General features: G+C 36.5%; 1 protein-coding gene across 1 annotated transcript in view; it reads right to left on the reverse strand.

The window, feature by feature from the left end:
* The window catches only part of LOC131930365 (inositol polyphosphate 5-phosphatase OCRL), a 36,376-nt gene extending 13,120 nt beyond the window's left edge, over positions 1-23,256 (reverse strand). Inside the window, exons 1-16 of the mRNA XM_059286823.1 lie at positions 23,177-23,256; positions 12,850-13,005; positions 12,652-12,731; positions 11,341-11,441; positions 10,543-10,563; positions 10,221-10,316; positions 9,129-9,305; positions 8,107-8,224; positions 7,043-7,207; positions 6,345-6,446; positions 5,636-5,750; positions 5,093-5,209; positions 4,566-4,673; positions 4,167-4,237; positions 3,700-3,808; positions 3,362-3,474 (exon numbers count right to left, since the gene is read on the reverse strand). Coding sequence (XP_059142806.1) covers positions 3,362-3,474; positions 3,700-3,808; positions 4,167-4,237; positions 4,566-4,673; positions 5,093-5,209; positions 5,636-5,750; positions 6,345-6,446; positions 7,043-7,207; positions 8,107-8,224; positions 9,129-9,305; positions 10,221-10,316; positions 10,543-10,563; positions 11,341-11,441; positions 12,652-12,731; positions 12,850-12,939 — 1,583 coding nt within the window. The 5' untranslated portion in view covers positions 12,940-13,005; positions 23,177-23,256. The remainder of the gene's footprint in view (positions 1-3,361; positions 3,475-3,699; positions 3,809-4,166; positions 4,238-4,565; positions 4,674-5,092; positions 5,210-5,635; positions 5,751-6,344; positions 6,447-7,042; positions 7,208-8,106; positions 8,225-9,128; positions 9,306-10,220; positions 10,317-10,542; positions 10,564-11,340; positions 11,442-12,651; positions 12,732-12,849; positions 13,006-23,176) is intronic.
* Between the last annotated feature and the right edge of the window lie 2,072 nt (positions 23,257-25,328).

Raw genomic sequence — 25,328 nt, forward strand, 5'->3', positions numbered from 1 at the left:
TTTAATATGGGGATACATACACCTATGGCATATTTAATTTAGTTTTGAAATTGTTTATAATAAAAATGCATTTTTCCTAAGTTTTCTATAAATGATTTTTTAATAGAAAAAAGTAAAGATATATTAAATTAATGAGCTATTTTATAATTTAAAATCTACTTTTCAATAGGTAGGTCATATAATAATATACTTTCTCTATTTTTGTTTTCTTCTGTTTTCTTCATATAGAAAGCTACTATATTATGTAGCAAAATATATAATTAAACTATACAAGCTGTCATAAACAAATATATTGCAGGCAGGGGCGGAACTACAGTGCCGCCAGACCCCGCAATGCGAGGGGGCCCAGACCAATTGGGAGCCCAAAAATCCTGGCTAAATTATTTTAAAAAAATTGAAAAAAAATAAATTAGGTGGAGGTCGAGTTATCTTTCTTCTACAGTTACAAACATACACGATAGTCGGCAAACGTCTTTGAGAAAAATGCACTGACTATAGCTCGAGAGACCGCCAGACATATAGACAACTTCAAAGACGAAGCATCTGAAATTTGACTGTGCCAGTACGCTTTGAAATCGGGCTGGGGAAATGTTGCGGCGAGGCGACTATCCTGGTCTTCTAGACGATCGGAAAAAGTCAGCACTATTGATGTAGATGTTTATCGGCGCTTTCTTGTCCCCTTCCCTTCCCAACTCTCTCCCCCCCCCTCCCCCCCTACCCCTCACTTCTACCCCTCACCACTCACCACACCCTTACTCTTACAATAAGATGTAATGCATAGATTAACGAACCGTCTATGAACTGTAAACTGACCACTTCTGCACATTTTGTTAAAGACACTAGTCAGTAGTTGTTCATTTACCTGATGAACAGGGGCGGAACTACAGTCCCGCCAGAACCCGCAAGGGGTGGGGGGTGGGGGGGGGGGGGGGGGGAGGCCATTTAGGGGCCCACGGCTGACCAAATTTTTTTTTTTTTTTTTTAAATTTTGAATTTAATTTTTGCCTTAATATTTGGTTTGTAAAAGAAAAACACTGTAGCTGCGGTACGATTATCTTTATTTTACAGTCACTATACCACGCTCTTCCGCAAAAGATAAAATCCATTACACAAACTACAGTGTAAAATATAGGCAACTCTTCAAATTTTGAATGACTTCTTTGACTCGTTGCCCCCCCCCCCCCCCCCCCCCCTCCCTTTGATAGCTAAATAGAGGACACGTAACTGTTTGACCGATCCTCCAAAGTATACTGTGGCGGATGGGGCAGGGGATGGGGACCAAAAAGGGGGTTAAAAAATTGTCGACAAATTCTTTACATATTTAAAACAGTTATTTATAGTTGTATTTTTTAACCATCGTCAAGGCCGAGTTCTATTACCCTACAATCAAACACACGCTGTCGCCGGCAAAATTCTTTAAAAAAAAAAAAAAAAACAAAGTCCATAGCACGAAAAGCCGCTACATATGAAGTGGGCTTTCAATACTTTCATGATGCGCGGTTCTTATTTGCGGCATTGGTAGGGGACCTGAAATCCATTGTACATTTTTCAATGTTAATATGTGTTTGTGATAGTGGTTGAATTTGTATCCTGTACTATCTTGTATCGTACAAATAATTTTAAAAAAATAATATAATACTAGAAACTTCAGTTTTATATACGTTTACTTGTTTTTGATTTTACAGGAAATATAGTAAACTTTTAAGGCCTATACTTCAAATTATCTCCCCTGAGTAAGTTTTACAATGGGCGATGCTGACGTACATAGATCAAGGCGTTTTGTTGTCCCTTTCAAGTTTTTTCCCGAGCCGACCCTTATCCCATCCCTCTTTCTCAACCTCACAAGTATCGAGGAGATAAATGTATCGTTTATGAACTACTTCCTAACCGTACGATTCACCACTTCAGCACATTTTGTCAGACACTTGACAGCACTAGATCTAGTCAACACATATTAATTTACTTTCATAGTATTAGGCAAATCTAATTCACAAAACAGGGCAGGTAAGATTATTTTTTATATAATTATTTAGAAATTAATTAGAACGTTTAGAATTAATTGAACATTATTAATAGTCATTGAGGTGGGGGTGTTTGAGGGTCTGGCTTTTTGTTAATCCCCCCTCCCCTAAATCAGAAGGTTATCCAACGCGTGACCTGGCCACATACAGTTGTACATGTGAAAAACATTTTTCTGCCTATTATTCATTACTGCATCATTCACCCAATCGCCATGAAAACTTGGGAAGCTGTTGAGTACGGCCCCGCAAAGGTTTCTGTCATAGGCCTAACATTTGTACATATTTGAGTGGGGACTCCTAACGGAAATATGTGATTTAGCGCCCCGAGATCTTGCATAAGCGGATGAGGTTACTACTTGAATACAACCGGCGGCAGTGTCATCCTGAGCGCATCACATATGAGCAAGTTGGCCCCCACAGACAGTCGTTTAAAAGTTCCCACAACACTAGGAATAAGTCTCGCTACAACACTCGATGACTAAATCTAATTAGGTGTCGCACCAATGTTTCTTCCAGGGTAGACTGTTTTCGGGGGAGGGGAGGGGGGGGGAGCTCTGCCGGAAGAAACAATGTGTCACACCCATCACCCGTGCAGTAATGTAACCGGTAGCTCCAAGAGCCCCGTGACTCCCCTGACACCTTGGCCGTCGCAGAGGGATTTACAGCATGCCTTGGCGTGTCTAGTTGGTAGTGTGGACAAACCCGCGCCCTAAGATCCAAGAAATGAACTGCCGACATTGTTAACATTTAATTCAACTTCTGGAAAACAGGGCACACGGTTAGTAACGTTTTGATGAAAGCCTCAGTTTGGTGTGTTGGACTAGATTTAGAAAGGGGCCAGCTCGTGTGTTGGCAAACCTCTGATTTATTCGTGTACCGGATGGAATTTTTTTTTAATTGAGAGCGAACCTTGTTATATATATATATATATATATATATATATATATATATATATATATATATATATATATATATATATATATATATATATATATATATACATATATGGGGGGCCCAAAAATTTTTTTTGCGGGGTGGCCCATTTTTTCTAGTTCCGCCACTGATTGCTGGTAGTGATAATGCATTCACTTGTGTTGATGTGTATTAAAAAGGGATGGAGACCTAGCACTAGCAGGAGTATTATAATTCATGCATGATATTAAGTAAGCCATAATAAAGATGTACAAATTAATGTAAAATTACAAGTCAATCTCTATAAATCTGTATAAACAACACTGAAAAAGTTATTCAAATTTCTCCCATGTGAATACTATAGCATAGCTATGATGAAAACAACAACTAAGCCAAACAACAAAGTATTATAAGACAAATTTTTTCACCTGGTATCATAATTATCTGTCCCTGGGTCAAACTTATATGTTGGGTCAAAGTTGGGGATGCCTTCCTCAAACCCTTTAAATACTTCAGAGTTGGTGTTCAGTTGCTGACGTAGCTGAAAGTTATTTGATCAAATAAAAATAATTTGTAACAAAAATAAATTTAAGGTAATCTATACAAAAATAAATGTAATAGCAGAGAAAACTAACATTTTAATAAGCTGACATTTAAATGAAACAACTAAAATATCAAGTTAAAGGCTTGGAAATAAAAGTTTGGTTGTTAAAAAATAAAATATAAAGGGACATAATCCAGACAATAAAGTATGAACATGAATTACCTGGTCCTCTGATATCAACCTCTTGTATTCTCTATTTTTGATGTACTTTTTGACCAGATCAATTTGCAGGTTAATGCGGTAGTTGAGGTCACCAATCCAAAAAACAATACTGAGGGAAAAAAGTTTCTAAACAAATAAAGTCACAATACTGAAGCAAAATAATTTGTAAACAAATAAAGTAAAAAATCCTCACAGAATAATTTTTAAACAACTAACATCTAGATCCTATACGCCTCACATAAAATCTACGTTCCTCACAAAAATAATTTAAAAAAAAAAACTCTACAATCCTCATAGAATAATTTTTATAATAGAATAAATTTTAAACAAATAGTCTATGTTCCTCGCTAAATAATTTTTAAACAATCTACGTTCTTCATAAAATGTGAATAGCAAATAGAAATAGACTGGGCATGTACACAGCAAGTAGACTAGTTGTAGAGACTGCATGTGAACAATAAACTCACTCATGCTCAGATATCTCCAATGGTGGGGAAAACTCTTTAAACTTTGTTCTTGTCATAATATCTTTATAATCCTAGAGGAAAACAATTAAGATACAAATTAAATGGAGGAAATGAGTAAGATTCTCTCTCCCCCCCCCCCCTCCCCCAATCGCCTTTATTTATATCCTGGAATGAAAACAAAGCTTCATTTAGCAGCACTTCTCACAGTAATAAAATTAATTATATAAAACCATTAAATAACAATTCACTGACTAATATGTTTATTTACTTTTGTCTATCTTATTAATATAAACACCACTAAATAATTCAACTCCTACTATAGTTTATAAATGATTTCCTATACAGATTCATACTAAAAAAAAAATCATTGATTAACAATTCAATAATTAAATTACTGACCTGGTTTCTTCTCTCGTACTCATCCTGATGTGCTGCCAAGTGTGAGTTGACAAAACAAATGGATGTGCTGTGTAGTGACATCCTGACTGACACGCCCCCTTTATTGCCCTGGTATACAGAGGACAGTTTTTTTTATAATAATTATGTTAATTTTTTTATCATTATGTTTTGATGTTTATAAAGTAAATGTGTTAAGGTAGTGTGCATCACTTAAATTGTGCAGTCAGCCAAGTATTTTACAGCTAACTCTTCTACACTGGGCTTCTATTATCTAATCTTAGCGGATATATTAATTCAAGTGATAAAGGAAAATATTTTTAAAATTGTGGATGTGATGATATGATTTCATAGATGAGAATAAAATTTAGGTGAAGAACAAGTATTTTTGTAAGATTTAGAAGAAAACAAAAAAATATAATACATTTTGACGGCCCACAAACTGCAACTTAAAAACAATTATACAGCATAATGTTGAAGGTTTATTAACATTATTTTTTTTTTACAATATCCAATCCAGGTTTACTTACCATTATTCCCATGATGCCTGTAGCCACTGTGTCTGTGTCAAGGAACTTGACGTATGGAACATGTTTTGTTTGTATGTAAACAATTAGGAGAATTCCGACTAGACGTACAGATTTAACCTGAAATAGACAAAAAAAAATATTTAACTGAAATCAAAATTTCTTTTAAAGGCTTAAACATTTTTTTTTACTACAACACAATTAAAGTAACTGAAAAGTAACAACAACAACAAAAAAAAAACCCACAAAAAAATAAAATAAAACAACTAATTTAGTTATATATAATATTTAGGTAAAATATAACTCTGGCTTGTAACTTAAAAGGGGTTGGCGTGGTCGGGTCAGTAAAACTCATGGCTGTTAAACTGGAAAGTCCCAAGTTCGTACCCCAGGCATACCAATCAGTGTCCCAAAAAGGCTTAAGGAATGATTTAGATTGGCATGAATAGCTCAAAATATGTAGCCACTAGTATCATTACAATGTTCTGCTATTAAGTTTTCAATTTATAGTTGTCAACAATGTACCCTGTTTTACAAAAAACTTACTTTCTTGTATTTGGCTTTAGGGTGAAGATAACTCTTCACAGCATTTTGCCATTCTGCTTCCTTGGGTGATTCACTAAATATAAACGCCTCCTTGCTCAAATCTAGCTCTTGAAATCTAGAGGGTACAAGAAAAATACTAGAGTTGTCACACCCCACACCATAGGATCACAGACACCACACCTCACATACCACACACCCCACACAAGCTACAGACCACACACCCCACACCATAGGATCACAGACACCACACCTCCCATACCACACACCCCACACAAGCTACAGACCACACACCCCACACCATAGGATCACAGACACCACACCTTACATACCACACACCCCACACAAGCTACAGACCACACACCCCACACCATAGGATCACAGACACCACACCTCACATACCACACACCCCACACAAGCTACAGACCACACACCCCACACCATAGGATCACAGACACCACACCTCCCATACCACACACCCCACACAAGCTACAGACCACACACCCCACACCATAGGATCACAGACACCACACCTCACATACCACACACCCCACACAAGCTACAGACCACACACCCCACACCATAGGATCACAGACACCACACCTTACATACCACACACCCCACACAAGCTACAGACCACACACCCCACACCATAGGATCACAGACACCACACCTTACATACCACACACCCCACACCCTCTAGACCACATACCCTATAGCATAGATGTCCGGAGGCTCATCATCAACAACCATCCACTTATGGAGTGACTCAGCAGGGGACTGACCATTAACATTCCAAGTACCACAGAATACCCTGTCAACAAATTAATGGTTCAACATTTTTTTTTTCAATTGTAACTTATATGTTTCATATACAGAACACATCATCATAAGCTGAGGTGTGGGTATGTGCAATGGAAGCATGATAATACACTCTTGTTAATCAAATTGTTAATCAAACTAGCCCTCCCCCACCTTCCCCACAAACTGAAGGACGCTACCGGTAAAGGTTATTATGTGTTAGGTATAGGATTTAGGTTTTCACAGTCAAGCTAAGTCCAAAACTGTGTTACTGTTTGTCTTTTCTGTCTAGTCTGTAACCCCATTGTTGTACGCTGAAAAAAACTTTGGGTCGAAACGTGAATAGTATTTTTAACAGTCTTTAACTTGTGAGTTAACAAACACTATCTGTTTTATTACTAACTGATTAAAGATTAGGAAACTGTCTAATGTGGAGATGGAGACATGAAAAGTTTTCACTGTGTGTATATATGGATTATTTTTTTTTATCAATGGGTATATTTAAAATGGGGGTTTCTTTGATGGGGTTTTTAAAATTTGACATTGTTTATTATCTATCTACAGATACAAAAAAATATAAGATAATTTTTTTTAAAAAGTTTAACTTACTTAAATGATTTTAAATCTGTGAACTCTGTTTCCTTGTCGGCCAACAGCTGCCGCACCACTTTCTCTCTGTTGGACACTGGCTTGGACCCTACAGGAGATTCCAGACCACAGGAGATGGCTAACTGCTGCTGGACAGCGTCCATTGAGTCTGTGCAGTCTTCATTCCTGAGTGGACAACATCAGGCAAAGGATGAAGATGGGTGGATGACATGGGGTGAGAGAGTACAACAGATGAACTATATGAGAATGTATAACACTTGAACTTTAAATTGAAGAAAATATACCACAATTTACTTATTTATTATGGGACGGAGTGGTCTAGCGGTAGAGAGCTGGACTGCTAACCCGTAAGTCTCGAGTTCGAATTCGGGTTCACATCAGTAGACCATCCCTGAGCCCACCCAACTCCGATGGGTACCTAACACACGTAAAGGCGGCTGGGCATAGTGCTGACCACACTATCTCTTTATATGCCGAGGTCACAGAAACAAGTGAACTCTACTTCACTTGCCTTATAGACCGTCAGGTTTGAAAAGGGAACTTTACTTTTTAATTATTTATTGCAAGAAAAGAATAGATATCTAGAACAATTTCCTAAGCATTAAACAATTTTTCTATTTTGTTAAACACTGAAGCAATAAGTCATCTGTCATTAACATAACATTATACCATGTCTTAAGCTTCGTTGTAACAATTCTCTAAAACTCAACCCCACTCCGATGTGTCCTATCCCCCATTCGTTTATCCTAACCCACTCAGGGCAGTGACCTGTCACAATCCTCCCTGGACATTATCATTTGTATTTCCTTATACAAACCTCCCTTGGGGTGGTGGTGAGGGGGTATTGTCAATAGATCTATGTCCAGGAGCCCCCAGTCAGATCAACATAGTCCTTTCTGTTGCTTTTTTTAGCATTGACACAACAAACTCTAAGTAATGTTTCGAACCTAATTTACCATCACAAGTACACTTATCGAACAACTGATTAAAAGACTGACCTAGAAGAAATCTTGTCAACAGAATCTCTGCTAGAGGACCTGAGAACAACTGATTAAAAAACTGACCTAGAAGAAATCTTGTCAAGAGAATCTCTGCTAGAGGACCTGAGAGAATACTGTAAACCATTACTTGGTTGCGGTAATGCAAAGTCATCAAACCATTTGGTTGTTCTGTTGGAATCTTCTGTAGGGAAGGTAGAAAAAGAGGATAAAAATAAATAAACCTCCCAACTGCTTAAAAAATGTATTCTCAAATATTACTGAAAGAAATTTGCTAAAATAAAAATATGAATGTGTATTGCTGAATGGTTGGGGGAGTCTATGTGTGAGGAAAGTGGTAGGGGAGGTGAAGTGGAAGACTTTATGACTACAATCCTGTTAGCTGATTGGTCAAACCATAATCTGACATTACCCTAGATATATTAAGTGGTCGAGCAATCTGTTGAATGTTTCATGTTTTCAAATAAACAAATACTTAATCATGTATTCATGAACCAGAAAAAAACAACCAACTGCCTCTACTTTCACAGTCTCAGGTACCCATGAGAACTTGGTGGACTATAGGGAATCAAATGGACTTGAGATAGGGACCAAGCTTATGTTTTTCGGAATATCAATATGCTGTACAAGTTGGCAAAGAGCCTGACATGGTTGGATGGTAGAGCTTACAACTGCCAACTCAAAAGTCTTGAGTTCGGATCCTGGGTTCAAGTCTCTAGAATGTCCCTGACTTCACCTAGCTCTTTTGGGTACCTGACTAACATTCAGGAAACTACGGCAGCTGGGCATAGTGTTGACCACACTATTCACTAATATGCAAGGGTAAGTAAAACAAATGGACACTAATTCATCAGCCCCATGAGTCTTGGGCATGAAGGGGAAGAGATGATGATGAAGATGATACTAGCAGATTCCTTCACTAATATATTCATGGATAGTAACATATGTTTAGTGTAAAACATTGAGTTGTAAACTTGGCATCGTTATGAATATATCTATTACAATTAAAATCTTTGACAACCTACAACATAAAATGTGTATCAACACTAAATGTTTACCAGCACATTAATTAAAGCATGTTGACCTACCTGTGGCCAGCACAGTTGTGTTTGGTTCCTGAATGTTCATGTGTTTCAATGGATCAAACAAATCCTCTATCAGGGGTTGGTCTGTTGAGGACTGGTTGTAGTCTGAGCTTAGTTTCCTGTACTTATGGAGCCATTCGTAGAACACAGGTTGGGAGAAGGGGGCTAACTGCATATGTACTGAATAGAAAAGTAAAAATTGTACGTCTAGAGCCATTCATACAACACAGGTAAAAAGAAGGGAGCTAACTGTATTTGTTCTGAATAAAAAAATTTTCCTAAATCAATACTTATCCTCCCTAGCTCTCCAAACATTCTCTTTTTAATTTCTCGTATACAGAGTATACAGAAAGTATTGTAATCGTGCAAAAAAAAATAATCTAAGTCGGAAAAACATAATTTTGCAATCTTGTCCGTATGTCTGTGTGTGTGTAAGTGTGTGGGTGTGTGTCTGTAAACACGATAACTTGAGTACCGTTACAGCTAGGTTGATGAAATTTCATATATAAGTATTATATCAAATTTGTAGATCCGTATCACTGGAAGTGGAACTTTTTCTACTTTCAATTTTTCAAAAGCCTATAACTTGAGTACTATTTCATATAGATAAATGAAATTTCACACGTAAGTAAAAGATCTAATCCTCTACCCTCTTTCAAATTTTGAGTAATTTCTGTTGAACGGAAGTAGTAATTTACGCTATTTCCGATTTCTCAAAAAACATGTGAATTTATAAAGTACTAATAATATCCCGCACTATTATGCACATTTTGTTTGGCGTTCACTTGGTGTGCAATTCTTTTTTCTAAGAGATTCTATTCTATTTTTAAAAATTTAAGTAATTAAAAATGGATTAAAAATATTCTCTATATCCCGAGTTGCCATCCCCCGTAGTGTTATACAAGAATATTCGAGAAAGCTTAGGGGAGATCGCTCCTGGTTTATCTTATAGAAAGTGACGTAGTGGTCAATTATTTTCACAATACATTTACTGTCTCCTACAGATCATTCTGCTTGGAGTGATTTAACTTAAAGACAAATGAATGAGGCTAATCAAACATGACCTTCCATAAATGGAACACAAGAAATATTTACCATCTTTAACGAAGGCTAAGAAACTTGTGGCTGAACCTTGCCGCGGCATCTCCAGCACAATGTTAATGTCAGATGAGGTCAGCGACAAATGGAAATCTGAAACAGTCTCAACATGTTGTAAACCAAAACTTGCTGACATTAAAAACATAGCGAAAGTATTTTGTTTGGATTATGAGTAAAAAAAAAAATAAAATACTATATTGTGCATAACATAAAAAAAAATTAAATAAAGGAAAATCAAATAAAAATTTGGGATAAAAAAAACAATAATTGGGGAAAAAAACCAAATACCATACGAGGATATATGTGGGATTAAACGTACCAGTTTGTTTAGATGGAGCCTCTATGGAAAAGAAAACAAATACATAATTTGTTTTATAATGAAAAAAATTAGATTTTTTAACTAATATATAAGCTGTTGTGTAAGGTACAAATACTTCAAAATCCAAACAAAAAATGAAACAAGTTTGAAAACTCTGAAACAATACATTTTTTAAACAAAAAATAATACAAAAATAAAATTTTAAACTGCAGGATTGAATTTAGAAAAGTACATAAGTTAAGACTACAGATATGAAGCAAAAAGTTTAAATTTTTACAATTGTTTGAAGTAACTTATGAAATTCCACCCATATACTACAAGATATTGACACAGAAAGATGTACGTGGAAAATTGACACAATGATGTAAAGACAAACAATATCAGCATGAGAGAGCTGATAAAATGGCCATTACGGTCTCTTGAAAGAGGTTAACTCTTATTCATTTGCTCTATGGACAATAGGTCCAAACTAGAAAAAATGTATTACAAAAACAAATACCATTGTAACACTGTATGCACCAATACCAGCATGAATGCAAAGAGCTGAGTAAATGGACATTATGATCCAGGTTAACTCTACTTCACCTGCTCCACTGACCATAAGGTTCCAGACATAGAAAAATGTACAGCCGTAACAAATGCCACTGTATGTACCAATACCAGCATGGACGTGGAGAGCTGAGTAAATGGCCATTACGGCCCAGGTTAACTCTACTTCACCTGCTCTATGGACCATAAGGTCCTGACCTGGAAAAAATGTAGAACAAAAACAATCTGTGACACTGTATGGACCAGTACCTGCATGAATGCGGAGACCTGAGTTGACAGCTATGACAGTCTCTAGGTTCAGGTCACTGGACTGTAGGCAGGGGACACGATTTGATGAGAAGATGAAAACACTAGAGACAAAAAAAATTTGTTTTCTTTATTGATACAAACAAATAATTGAAAGTGTTGCTTGGAATGACAAATAAAGTAAATGTAAAAATAGCCTGGTTTAAAATGTTTAGCCAGAAAATGGTAGTTTTGTTGTTTTATGTAAAATAATTTTTTTCTTCCTCTATGTTCTTAATAAGACTATAATATCATCTTAGACAAACTGCATGATATGAGTAGGGTGTTTTAGGGCTAGATGCTAGACCTCATTAAATGTTAAGTGTTTACTGAAAACTATTTTTTTGCTAGAAGCTTAGGGTGTTGTCTGAGTGCACTCAGCTGTAATGAGTACCAAACATTAATTTGGTAAAACAACTAAATATTTCATTGAGAAAATTACCAGTCTTAATCCTTTTGGCTCTATTAGAGGAGGCAAAAATAAAAAACAGGATGGGATTTGCAAAAAAAATTTATTTAAAAATTTGACTGATTGAAAACTCATGAAATAAACTCGCAAAATAAACAAGTGATATGAAAAATGTTTTATACTTTAACATGGTTTGTAATTGACAACCACTGAAAGTCTTAATGTTTACTTTTATTTTATGTTGTAAAACAGTGGACAGAGGTTTAAAATATAACATAATTTCTAAAAAATGTGGTGCACACAGAAACAAAACAACCATAAAATGGTAAAGGGATTCAGTTATGGTACCACAAGAGTTAATGCCAAGACAGCAGACAAAAACTCTTCACCATATTCTTCATGAAGAGGGTCCAGAGTCGTGATGATGTGTGACAAGGGGAAAGGAGGATTAGAAAGTATGACGACACACTTTTACAATTTAAACAGTAATTTCAGAAACTGAATTTTAGCCATTATTTTGTGTTTTCACAGGACTTTTTTGTGAATTGTATTAAAAATTGATAAGGATACTCAAAGTTGACAGAGCTCACCAAATATTTTAAAAAGAAACCACTGTTTTAAAAATTAATAAATTACAATTTTGATGGTGATGGTAGGGTGGGATGTCATTTTAGGGCGGATGGGTGTATAGTGTCTGACTTTTTGTAAGGATGTGTGACAATAGGGGGGGGGAGGTAAAAATTGCTTTACATATTGGACATTATTGATGGATGACCACTTAACTCTAATAAAAATATAATTCACTTTTTTAAACCAACCTGTGTTGAACTAGGCTTAGTGCTAATAATCACCCGAGTAAAACTTACCCATGCTCACTGTTCCTGCCAACAAGGGCGGCGTACCTCAGTAACCGTTTCCCATTCACCACTTTCACACACTCAATGGCCTGAAGGTAAACGAAGTCATTGATCATCATTTTAACTAATTACACATCTAATTATTATCTCTACCCTGGGTGAAATTTTTAACTTTAACCAGAGCGACGAAAATAATGACGTCATTACCAGTTTACAAACTTCATCTTGTGCCAATTTTTTCTGCACAATTTTAGTGACATCCATAACTGCTTCTTTAGCCAAGGGTACATAGAACATAGCGCTGACCACAGTTTGAGTAACTCACTGCCCACACTAGTATGTTTTACCACTATCTCTGCATGTCTGAAACACAAAAAAGAAAACTATAAAAAAATGAAAGGAAAACCATAAATAATTTTATATAAATAAATAAAAAAAATATAAATACATATATATACATATATATACACATATACACATGTGTGTATATATAAATACACATATATATATATTTATACACATGTGTATATATAAATATACATATATATATTTACACACGTGTATATATATATATATATATATATATATATATATATATATATATATTTACACACATGTGTATAGCAATCACAGCGGTCAAAATTATTTCTTAATTAAACTTTTACCAAGTATAATTTTATTATATGCTCAGAATTTTTTTTCCAGCAAAATCATAAACATTGTTGATGTAAAATCAATTTAAATATTAATCAACACACTTTTTTTAACTAGGAAAAATCATGAACAAATAAGAGATGCAGATGGTGAGAAGTTCAATAGAACTGGTGTTGTATGGTCAAACATTCCAACTACACAACTATGATGCCCCAGTGTGTTGACAACAGTGATGGTTGAAAGAGACAAACTTTAAAAAAAAAAAGCCAGTGAAGATCAGATGGTAATTACCCCATACTGGCATATGTTAAAACAGAATTTATTCAAATAGACTTGCAACATCTGGTGGCTACACACCTCAATCAAACCACACATCCCATTCTGGTTGAACATTGACATTTTTCCTGAGTTACCTGAATTGAACCACCCTTCACAGTCTATTCAAACATTGACATTTTCCCTGAGTTACCTCAATTGAACCACCCTTCACAGTCTATTCAAACATTGACATTTTTCCTGAGTTACCTCAATCAAACCACCCATCCCATTCTAGTCAAACATTGGCATTTTTCCTGATAGTTACCTCAATCAAACCACCCATCACATTCTTGTTAAATGTTGACATTTTTCCTGATAGTTGCCTCAATCAAACCACACATCACATTCTTGTTAAATGTTGACATTTTTCCTGATAGTTACCTTAATCAAACCACACATCACATTCTGGTCAAACATTGACATTTTTCCTGATAGTTACCTCAATCAAACCACACATCACATTCTTGTAAAACATTGGTATTTTTCCTGATAGTTACCCTACATCAAACCTCCCATCACATTCTAAAAGCAATGGCATTTTTTGGGGTAGCTATATCAATCAAACCACTCAACACAAACTAGTAATCTAAATCTTCCATTTTTTTTCCTGCTTTCATCCATGGTTAAGTAAAGGCATTTTTTTTCAAGCAGGGACATTTTATCAATTATTTCTATTGTGAAAACAATACTAATAACACAATTATTACAAGTACATTTTCTCTACTCTTTTCTTGTTCCTCATTCTAGATTGTAATGTTGGACGAGGTTTTTTCCAACTAAATTGTGCATGTGAATATGGCATACTGAAGACATAGAAGATGTGTTGGCTCCTTAGATATTCATGTTCCAACATAAACTTTACTGGTTTTGATAGTTATTATAAAGGAAGGAGGAGTGTTATACTTAAAGTTTATTTTCATGGACGCATTAATTTATTGGTCTCTGAAACAAATCATCTGCCCCTTTGTGTCTTGGGCAAGATGATTGATTTATGAATGTATTGGAGGCAAGCATACTATGACCAGAGAATCAAATTAATTCTTTGTATTAAACTTCCTCTAATTTTTTAACATCTTTAGCTTTATCTCCGAAGCTGAATATTAACTTATTAACAAAATGATAATGATCCGCTACACAAGCACAGACTTTTTATTCCCTCCCTTACTTGTATGCCTCCTAGGAAGCAACCTTTTTTTAAATATTTGTTCCGTTTTTTTTTATTAAAGTTCTCTGTTTAATTATTTGTTCAAGACAGTTTCCTTATAGAAATACCACCAGTCAGGTTTTAATGCCCTTTTTTTTTGTAGCCCACAAAGAAACTCTGAAATTTTTTTGAAAGTAAATTTTAAAGTCACTAATGACAACTGATAGCTGACTTGTCAGGTATAGTCAAACATTATTTTGTTTGCATACGTTCCTTTTAAAGCATTTTATTTCTTGTATTTGCATAAGTTCCTTTCAAATTATTTTGTTTCTTGTAGTTGCATTTCAGCCCTTTCAACCTACTAGAACACATGTGTTATGTAAGCTGGTCTATACCCTAGTCAACATTATACAGAACAGCAGGCTACATTTACATCTATAATCACATCCTTCTCAGACATCTATTCTCTCTCTATATGGCAAGGGTCAGAGTTCAACTAAGACTGTAGATGCTGTACGTGATCAGCACAGTGTAGATATGGGGGAAAGTGGCAGTAGCAGTGGTGTTTTACAAGGTGGGGGTGTGGACTCAATTTGGTTAGGGGGGTGGGGTGGAAGACACACTGACAAACATGAGTTAGATGCATACATTTCTTTAATTATCCTTGATCAAAGTTTTTGATCAGCTTCTCTCATTACCATGCAAGTGAGCACTGGACAGTATGGATATTGCTTTTTTGTGTGTGTAGGACATATATTTTTTTTCTCTCCACTGCTGATAAATATAATGCCATGCCCTTCTATCACACTCTGTATTCACTGGCAGCAATCATGTAGATTTGTTTCTTATTGTGGCAGTTGAGTAAACCCTAACTAGGCCTATTACATGTTTTACCATATATTGTCATCAATACACAGACACTATGCCAGTAATGGTTTGGGTTAGGTCTAACTAGACTATGACATGTGTTACCATAATGTCATCAATACACAGACACTATGTAAGAGAGGGTTTGGTGTGGAGAGTTGTGTACAACTGATAGCTTTTACTTCAAACTGGAGACTTATTACCTTTTTTTTTATATATTACAGGTCAACATGCTGAATTTTAAAAAAATCATCTTGTAAGAAATTACGACCAAAAACTGGACTATAAATGTAAGGTCTTAAGTATGACGAGTTAGTAAACAATTACCTGGAAGTTTAATTTATTCATACATTTAAAACACCAATACCTCAAAACTACACATATACATCAACAGATTTCGGTGTCATCCCCTAAATGGTGTCACCCTGTGCAGACCACAACCCCCCACCCCCACCCCACCCCCTTCAACCCGTCCACGCTTTGTGGCGCTACTGCCGTTATCACCCAACACCAGAGTTTATATTATATATCTAGGAACTGCCCCCCCCCCCCCACCAGGACACTATTTGGTAGCACACAACTTGTAACTTTCAAAAATAAAATAACTTATGGAAATCCACAAGGCTGTTACTTCAGATGAAGCATATTTAGACTTAATTACTACACACCCTCCAGTCAATTACGGGAGGAATCAATACATTGCCAAACCCCCCCCCCCCCCCAACATAAAGAGATCACTGTGTAACAAAACCCAAGGCACGCAACCCACCCATACACAGCTGTTCCGTTCACAAAAACTAGAGCTAGAGCCGTCTAAGCTAGATATACGACGAATACCAATATAACAATAGATCTGGTGATACCAGAATGACGAGGTGTATGTAAGTAGCCCTGACGATAGACATAGACGTCTAGATCTGGTGATCCCGGTATAATGAACTATACACCAGTAGCGAGAACAATAGTTGGACGCCAAGTACCAATATAACAATAGACCCGGTGATACCAGCGTAATGCACGGGGTGTACCAGTAGCACTAGCGATGGTGAAACATAAAATATACCACAATAGATCTGGTAATACCAGCGTAATGTACGGGGTGTACCAGCAGCACTAGCGATGGTGAAACATAAAATATACTACAATAGATCTGGTAATACCAGCGTAATGTACTGGTAGCACCAGCGATGGTAAGACGTAAAATATCAATATAACAATAGATCCGGTGATACAAGTGTAATAAGTTGTATGTAAATAACACGGACGACAGAAAGACGTTAAATACCAATATAACAATAGGTCGGGTGATACCAGAGTAATAAGTTGTATGTAAATAACACGGGCGACAGAAAGACGTAAAATACCAATACTACAATAGATCTGGTCACACCAGCGTAATAAGTTGTATGTAAATAACATGGACGACAGAAAGACGTAAAATATCAATATAACAATAGACCCGGTGATACCAGCGTAATAAGTTGTATGTAAATAACACGGGCGACAGAAAGACGTAAAATACCAATACTACAATAGGTCTGGTGATACAAGCGTAATAAGTTGTATGTAAATAACACGGGCGACAGAAAGACGTACAATACCAATACTACAATAGGTCTGGTGATACAAGCGTAATAAGTTGTATGTAAATAACACGGGCGACAGAAAGACGTACAATACCAATACTACAATAGGTCTGGTGATACAAGCGTAATAAGTTGTATGTAAATAACACGGACGACAGAAAGACGTACAATACCAATACTACAATAGGTCTGGTGATACAAGCGTAATAAGTTGTATGTAAATAACACGGACGACAGAAAGACGTACAATACCAATACTACAATAGGTCTGGTGATACAAGCGTAATAAGTTGTATGTAAATAACACGGGCGACAGAAAGACGTAAAATACCAATACTACAATAGGTCTGGTGATACAAGCGTAATAAGTTGTATGTAAATAACACGGGCGACAGAAAGACGTAAAATACCAATACTACAATAGGTCTGGTGATACAAGCGTAATAAGTTGTATGTAAATAACACGGGCGACAGAAAGACGTAAAATACCAATACTACAATAGGTCTGGTGATACAAGCGTAATAAGTTGTATGTAAATAACACGGGCGACAGAAAGACGTAAAATACCAATACTACAATAGGTCTGGTGATACAAGCGTAATAAGTTGTATGTAAATAACACGGGCGACAGAAAGACGTAAAATACCAATACTACAATAGGTCGGTTGATCCCGGGATTATTACGTGTGTACCTGTACCGTGGTTTAAGGAAGTGACACCGTATTCTAAGTTCTAAACGGGGAAAATGAAATGGTACAAATGTCATTTTATTTATTAAGTTCAGTCAAGTGTCAAAATACTTCCCTGTATTATAGGTTTTTTTTTATTCATGCTATATGAACTTATGAATGTCGTGTGTGTTAACACGAGTGAGGAGGGGGGGGGGGGGGAATAGAGGGAGAGAGAGAGACAGAGAAAGAAAGAATACGAAAGGAGAACAATGTATTTACTTATTTAACTATCAACAACGCGTTAGTATAATTTTTTAAAAATGTTTGGCTATGTAAAAATAAAAATAAAAAAAAAGAAAACGCGTCACATTGATGGAGGGGCAGACCGTTGCTGGCGCAAACAAATGACACAAGTTTGATGACACTGAAACAAATGACACAAGTTTGATGACACATAGAGCTGGACAAGCTCATAGTGACAGGGGAAACAGTGTGTGATATGTCTGTTCTGTGGAGAGGTCCGGTTTCTTAACACAGTCTCTCTGTGTGTATGTATGTGTGTGTATGTGTGAGTGTGTGTGTATGTGTGAGTATGTGTGTATGTATGTGTGTGTGTATATATGTGTGAATGTGTATGTATGTGTGTGTATGTGTGTACATGTGTGAATGTGTATGTGTGTTTGTGAGTGAGGGGTTAAGCAAATGATTAATGGGTGGGGAGTGGGGAACCAACGTATTGAGCAAACATACAATATCCGGTGCCTCTCAATAGGCCAGACAGCTGATACACGTATACCAGGATTATGGGCGTGTCGACCTTCTTAGGTGGCTTGCCCGAGAGTGGGGCAAAGGGGGGGGGGGGTGGAAGAAGGACTCACGCTTACATCGTGCTCCCCTCCCCACCCACATAAACACCAGAACTCACACACTCCTCCACCCTACAACCCTCACCAGACACCCCCCCCCACCAAATCAGCATCACTCATAATCCCCCCACCCCACCCCCACACACACATATATACAATATACGCACTAGCATGAACCTCACTACCACTAATCCTATATAAACATACACCACTGGAGTACTGAGACAGGTTTAGTTTGGGCGAACAACCAGGAACTACAATCTCTGTGTACTAAATGACGACAAACATTCGCCAAAGTTAAGAGAGTCATCTCGGTGGACTGGTATAAAACTATACTGTTAGCATATGAACCTCGGATACAGTTGTAGAAATATACCTCAAGAATTACTTTGATATGAGTAACCTTTAAGAGTAAAAGTATACTTTGGAGCTCGCTTAACCGACGACAGATGATACCCACGACAGTAAATCAATGATGCAAAAGCTTGATTTACTTCATCTATTCAAAGTGAAAAATCACAGGATGAATTCTATAACCACATCGTCTATCCTACAACACACAGTTAGACCCCACGAAATAAAGTTTATAAAGATGGTGGTATTTGTTTTATTTCGATAAACACATTTTTTTAGAAATCGATATAAATGTACTCAATGCAATCAATTTTTTAAAAGAAAAAGTTAAAAAAAAAACGAGTACAAAAAATGAAACTGTCATTGATACGTCCTGAGGTTAGGAGAAACCGACAGTGCCTTGAATGAATACCAGGTAACACTGAAGTGTTAAGCGACAAAAATTAAAGAACAGAAGCTAGGTCGCCAAAAGACCGTTCACATAGCGTTCACAGTGGCTGGTATTAGCTTAGCACACGAACAAGGAAACAAGAGAAATACATTGTGAAATAAGTGCTAGGTGGAAATTCCGAAAAAAAAAATAAACAACAACAACACAAAACGCGAAAAAACAATCAACAAACAGGTGGATAGACATAAAGATACAAAAATAAAGGTGAGTACCAGGAAGGACAAGAAAGAAGTAGACCTAGCTTTGGGAAGTCGCTCAATACCAAGTTATACTGATGATCCGGTGTTCCTTACACAAAAGCTATCCGCGAAAACAAATGCCATGGTGGTGATACGCCTAATTTTAATTTTGTATTTTGCTGCACACAGTAACGATTGTAACTTTTTCCTGCATTGGAGTGTATTTATTTTAGTACAACGAACAAAGGGAAATGCCACCAGTTACCACACCATCTGACACCAGTTGATACATTAGGTACTTTAGAAACGATGAATCACCGTTCACCTTTTTGTTGTAGGCCATCACTCGTCATTCAGTGAATGAGAGAAGGTGAGACAGGAGTGAATGAGCAAGGCGAGTGTGTGTAGGGGCAAGTATGTGTGTGTGTAGGGGCGAGTATGTGTGTGTATGTGTAGGGGCGAGTATGTGTGTGAATGGGTAGGGGAGAGTATGTGTGTGTGTGTGTGCATGCATGTGTAGAGGCGAGTATGTGTGTGTATGTGTAGGGATGGGTATGTGCGTGTGTGTATGTGAGAGCGAGACAGATAGTGAGAAAGAAAAAACCAAACATAATACATATGTCACCAATATTCTATTCAGTTGAGTCAGCCACTAGCCCTGTATTCTACATCTACCTCCCCTTATCCCCCCCCCCCCTCCCTCACACACAATGTGATGTGTTCACAGATAAAGTTTCACTGGGGCGGTGTACAACAGATGTTAACGTTATTGATATTCATACGCCCCCCCCCCCCAACCTATACGTGAACACACCAATGTTTTACAACAAATTTGTAGCTATCTTGATACTACTCACAGTGTCAACACCACACAAGAACGTCATAGGTTCGGCTAAGGCAGAAAGGGGATGGGACATTTTCCCCCTCATCCAATAGGGCAGGGGTCGGCAACCTGCGGCTCGCGAGCCGCATGCGGCTCTTTTGATATCAAGATGCGGCTCTCCAGCTCCTTGCACAAATACTAATAATCTTAATCAAAAAATAAAATATTTGAAATAAAAAAAATTTAGTGGCTCTTTAAAACCACGGAAATGTTGAAAATTGTAACTTTTGGCTCTTCCGCTTCAAAAGGTTGCCGACCCCTGCAATAGGGCTCTATTAACCCCTACAAAAAAAAAACATCAAGTAGCACAGCTGACGATTGCTGTTCAATGTTCGCTTTATTTTTAGCCTGCTGTATACCCATGGCTTGACCACACAAATGGACCAATAAACATCACATAGGTGTTGTTTATTTGAGCTGAGGATATTCATCTTTAATCAATGCCCTCCTGATTATTTTTTTTAATGATCGCGTTTTGTTATAAATTTAGATCAAATCGTATTAAAAAGAACTCTACTTCTTTACAATCGCAATAAATACGAGTTTAAACATGGGGTGATATAGAGCATGCGTCATTCATATTTTCGCACAATAAAAACGTTGACAACAATATTACCAAATCTCAAGTAATATGAAACTATTAATAATATTAAATTATATTAAATTTTCAGATATTTTTGTTACAATTAAAATGTTTAAAAAATTCAGCCCTTGCTGATGACTTTATGCTAAGGCGAACTCCGCATGAAAAGATCATCTAGTTTTGCCAGGTGATTGACGAAGCAACTATATTTAGCAGAGCTGGCTTCTCATCGATTAGCCGTACCTCGCCAGGTCTAAACTCGTATGACGGGAGACATGGGCCGATATCAACAAACAGGGTTAGGTTGGGGGGGGGGGGGGGAGGTATTGGGAGAGGTCGTCTATAAATGACGTCTCGCACCTGGGAGGGAGGGAACATTCTGACGTGTGACATTGGGGAAAGGGGGGGGGGGAGAATACTGACATTTGAAAAGTGATATAGTGCACATTTTGTACTCCATATCTTTAAAAATATGTTTCAAAAGAATTTAAATTTAATTACTCAATTAAAATCGGTTAAAAAAAAACTGTCTCAAAAGTTGTATCGTAAGCAGCATAGTTTATTTAAAAAAAAAAACTTGAAGAGACATTTTTTAGTATTATTATCGATAAACCGATCGTTAAACTGTGATCTAATCAAAGTAAAGCTTTATCCATTGGGTCATACAGCGGAAGGAAGATTACGATTTGATTATAAAATGTGCTATTGTGACACTGAAGGGAAGGTAAACAAAACTCATTTGACCCGTTCATAATGGGAACATCTGCAGAGTAATATGAGGGCAGTGGCGGCAGAAGGTGGAGGGGGGGGGGGGGGGAAAGAGGGATAGCGGACGGATCGCACTTGGGAGTGACACAAAACCGAACGAAAAATAGTAAAAGTTTAACGAAAAAGTCTGGTTTTCCCCGTAAATTACTAATGAAAATTTATAAATTAATAGGCAAAGGGTAACACCAAATTGCCTATAGTTAGATTACATCGTTGGTGGACGGGGTACACTCTGGGTAACAGCATCAGATGACACCCGAGCTGGTGAGGCCACTGTACGAAGGCAAATGTCCCTTCTGTTAAGTTTCTTCCCGGCTTGGTTAGACAGCTCCACCATACGGAATTTACACATTAATAAAAAAAAAAGTGTGAGAGAAGCAGATTTTAGATAGTACTATGTCTATGGGTGGGATGGATGGGGGTCGGATGTACACAGTTACAGGTGGGAGATGGACAGAGAACGAAATGGAATTTATTTAGAAAATATATACCTTTAACAGTGTCCGTATCCCCGGAAATTTGAGTGCCTCCCCCCCCCCGATAAAAAAGTCTGGAAGAAACACTGGAGATGGACGAGCTTTGTGGGTGACGATCTTGGGAGGGGTTAAAATAGCGCGCAGTCCCTTTGGGGACAGCTACTGATGAGTAGTCGGGATAAGATTTGAAACAGGGCTAAATTGTAACTTTTCATAACTTTAGAGATGAGGGGCTCGGTAAACTCAACATACAGACAATAAGAAGGGTCTAAGTTCGTTTCTAATTGAACACTAAAATAAGTTGCCAAACATTTTTATAGCTAAACGCACGCAAACCGTACCAACAATCTAGCCTGTATGCTTGCGAACTTTTTTATTCCCACCACGATTTTCTTTTAAATACCAATTATATTTTGAAAAACACAACCCTACAAATCAAATATTTTTGGTTTTCATGCCAAACACCCTCCCCCAATCAAAAAGTAACAAACGCCTATGACCGGTGCGTTCACAAATCGAATACAAGTATCGTTTGCGAACAAACTGACGGCGGCGATGGACGCCTATCAGGATGATACTTCACAAGATTTTATAAAGGTGTAGTCCTATGCATATAAAGCTAACGCAAGAATACTCAAACTGTGTGTCTGCATTTTAGCAACATTTGAAGTTCCTTATATTAGAATGTACAGTAGTTGAAATCGATTTTCTAGGGAATATTTTTTCTCTTTACCCGAAAAAAAAATTTCCAATAAACGAATGATACACAAACTATTGATCACAATATATAGCTCCAATGATGTGGAAACCACGATCGTAGAGGCGAAAACAGCAAGAGACTAAGAGGTTTTTTTAAAAATAAATGCTCAAGCACACGTGCTGGGGATTAGCGAAACAAAAATATGAGAGCTATAAATAAAATAATCAGAGGACAATAAACAAAGCAGGCCACGTAGCACGGAGACTGGGCTCTTTTTCTATGCGTGTAGGGGAAACAACTCCAGTCAAGGGAAACAACTCATGTGAAGGAAGCAATTCAGGTGAAGGGGAAGTAACGCATGGTTTTAAATCATGAACCTGAAAATACTGGAATGGGAAGGGTCGGATGTATCTCTCAAGTTTCAGTAGGGGTCGGATGTATCTGTCAAGCAGGGAGGCTTGTACCAAACAGGCAAATCAATAACTAATGTAATCAATAATAATAAGTCATAAATAATAAGGTTAATTTTTAAAAGTTCAGCATTTGAACTGTGCTTGAAAAACTAAACTCATGTGATTGGCATTAACATTATCCTGCAGTGACGCCATTACTTCTTTACAACAATAGAGTATTAAAAAAATCTCAAATTAAAAACATTTTTGTCATGTAGATTGGAATTTTAGACATCTTTAAATTTCACATATATTAAAGACTGTTGTACTTTTTAATTCATGTAAACAAGCCAAAAATGGATATCTCTCACCCCTCCCCACAACCACTTAAACAAAAAAAACGTACATTAATGTATTGGGAAGGGGCATGTTTTTCACACGGAGTTACAAGAAGAGTTACAAATGCTGCAATGCTGCAACTGAGAATATTTTACTTTAAAACACTATTAGTAGCTTGTGAAGGACGATTTTCCTTACTACCCTCACTTTCCAACTCTTTCCCCCTCCCCACCTGCGGTGAAAGCAGTCTTCCGTGATGACAGTTTACAGATGACAATGAAAAGATCAAGCAGAACTTGTTATTACCTCCCCTTAGTTTTAAATCATTTAAAAACTATATTTTCTGCCCCTAATAGCCATCACTAATTCGACTCCGCTCTACGATTGTAAACAGCTCACCAGACGGGTGGGGGTGGTAGCCATATGGTCTGTTGAGTATGCCTGGAGAGAAAGGGAGTGGGTGGGCGGGCGTGCTTACGTGGTGGTGTCCTGCATGGTCCCTCCATGAAGAGAATTATATATATAGATGTATAAAAGTAAACATCATATAACTATACCACTAGATACTAAAAAACTGTTAGCTGATTTCAGATGTATTAATGAATCTTTTTTATACAAATGGCCTTGAGTAAATTATTGAACCAACTGTTGTCTATTTTAATTTGTTTATTATTTTACATATTGCACAATATTAATAGAAATGTTTAGGCCTACTTTTTAATTTGTAGTTGTTTTTTTAAATTCATTTAAACATTTAAAATAGTAATAAAAATTAGCAGATTACATACTCTTCAAGCTTCATTTAAAGGAGAACTTTTATAAATATAAAAGATGCACACAAAAATTCAGAAAATAGGTAATTTAAAAAAAGTATTTTGCCTATTAGAATTATAGCCATTGCTATCTAGGTGTGAATAGAGGTAATTACCAAATAAAACATTAATAATGTTGATAATTAACTGACAAGAAAGATTTGAATTATAAAAAAAAAGGTGTAAAAAATATACATGAAAAGGGAAAGGTCAAATATAAATTGGTAATGATTCAAGAAATAGGTTTTCTTACAAGCGAAAACATTGAAAAAGAGAAGTTATCTTCCTTTGACCTTTGGTACTCAGCAAATTTAAATTAATTAATTAACAGCTGTAGATTAGATGTGTTGACTTTATATTTTATTGACTATTCGTTTAATTAATTTTTATTGTATATTATTCAAAGTTGCTTATGCTAATGCTGCTGGTATTGTCATTTATTGCACTTTTAAATAAAAATAAAACAAACTATTTTTATAAGCTAATAGAGCATTTAACATATTTAAATTTGTCAAAAACATCCTCCTAATACCCCTAAACAAACCTGTTAAAATCCCTAAAAATTTTTGTGCTGTAAAATAAATACTCTTACAAGCCATTACAATAATTTAAAGAAAAATATCTGAGAATTTTGAGAATTTT

The sequence above is a fragment of the Physella acuta genome, unplaced genomic scaffold (assembly GCF_028476545.2).
Source record: "Physella acuta isolate Inbredline_101_S28 unplaced genomic scaffold, ASM2847654v3 ptg001762l, whole genome shotgun sequence".
In the NCBI taxonomy this organism is placed as follows: Eukaryota; Metazoa; Mollusca; class Gastropoda; family Physidae; genus Physella; species Physella acuta.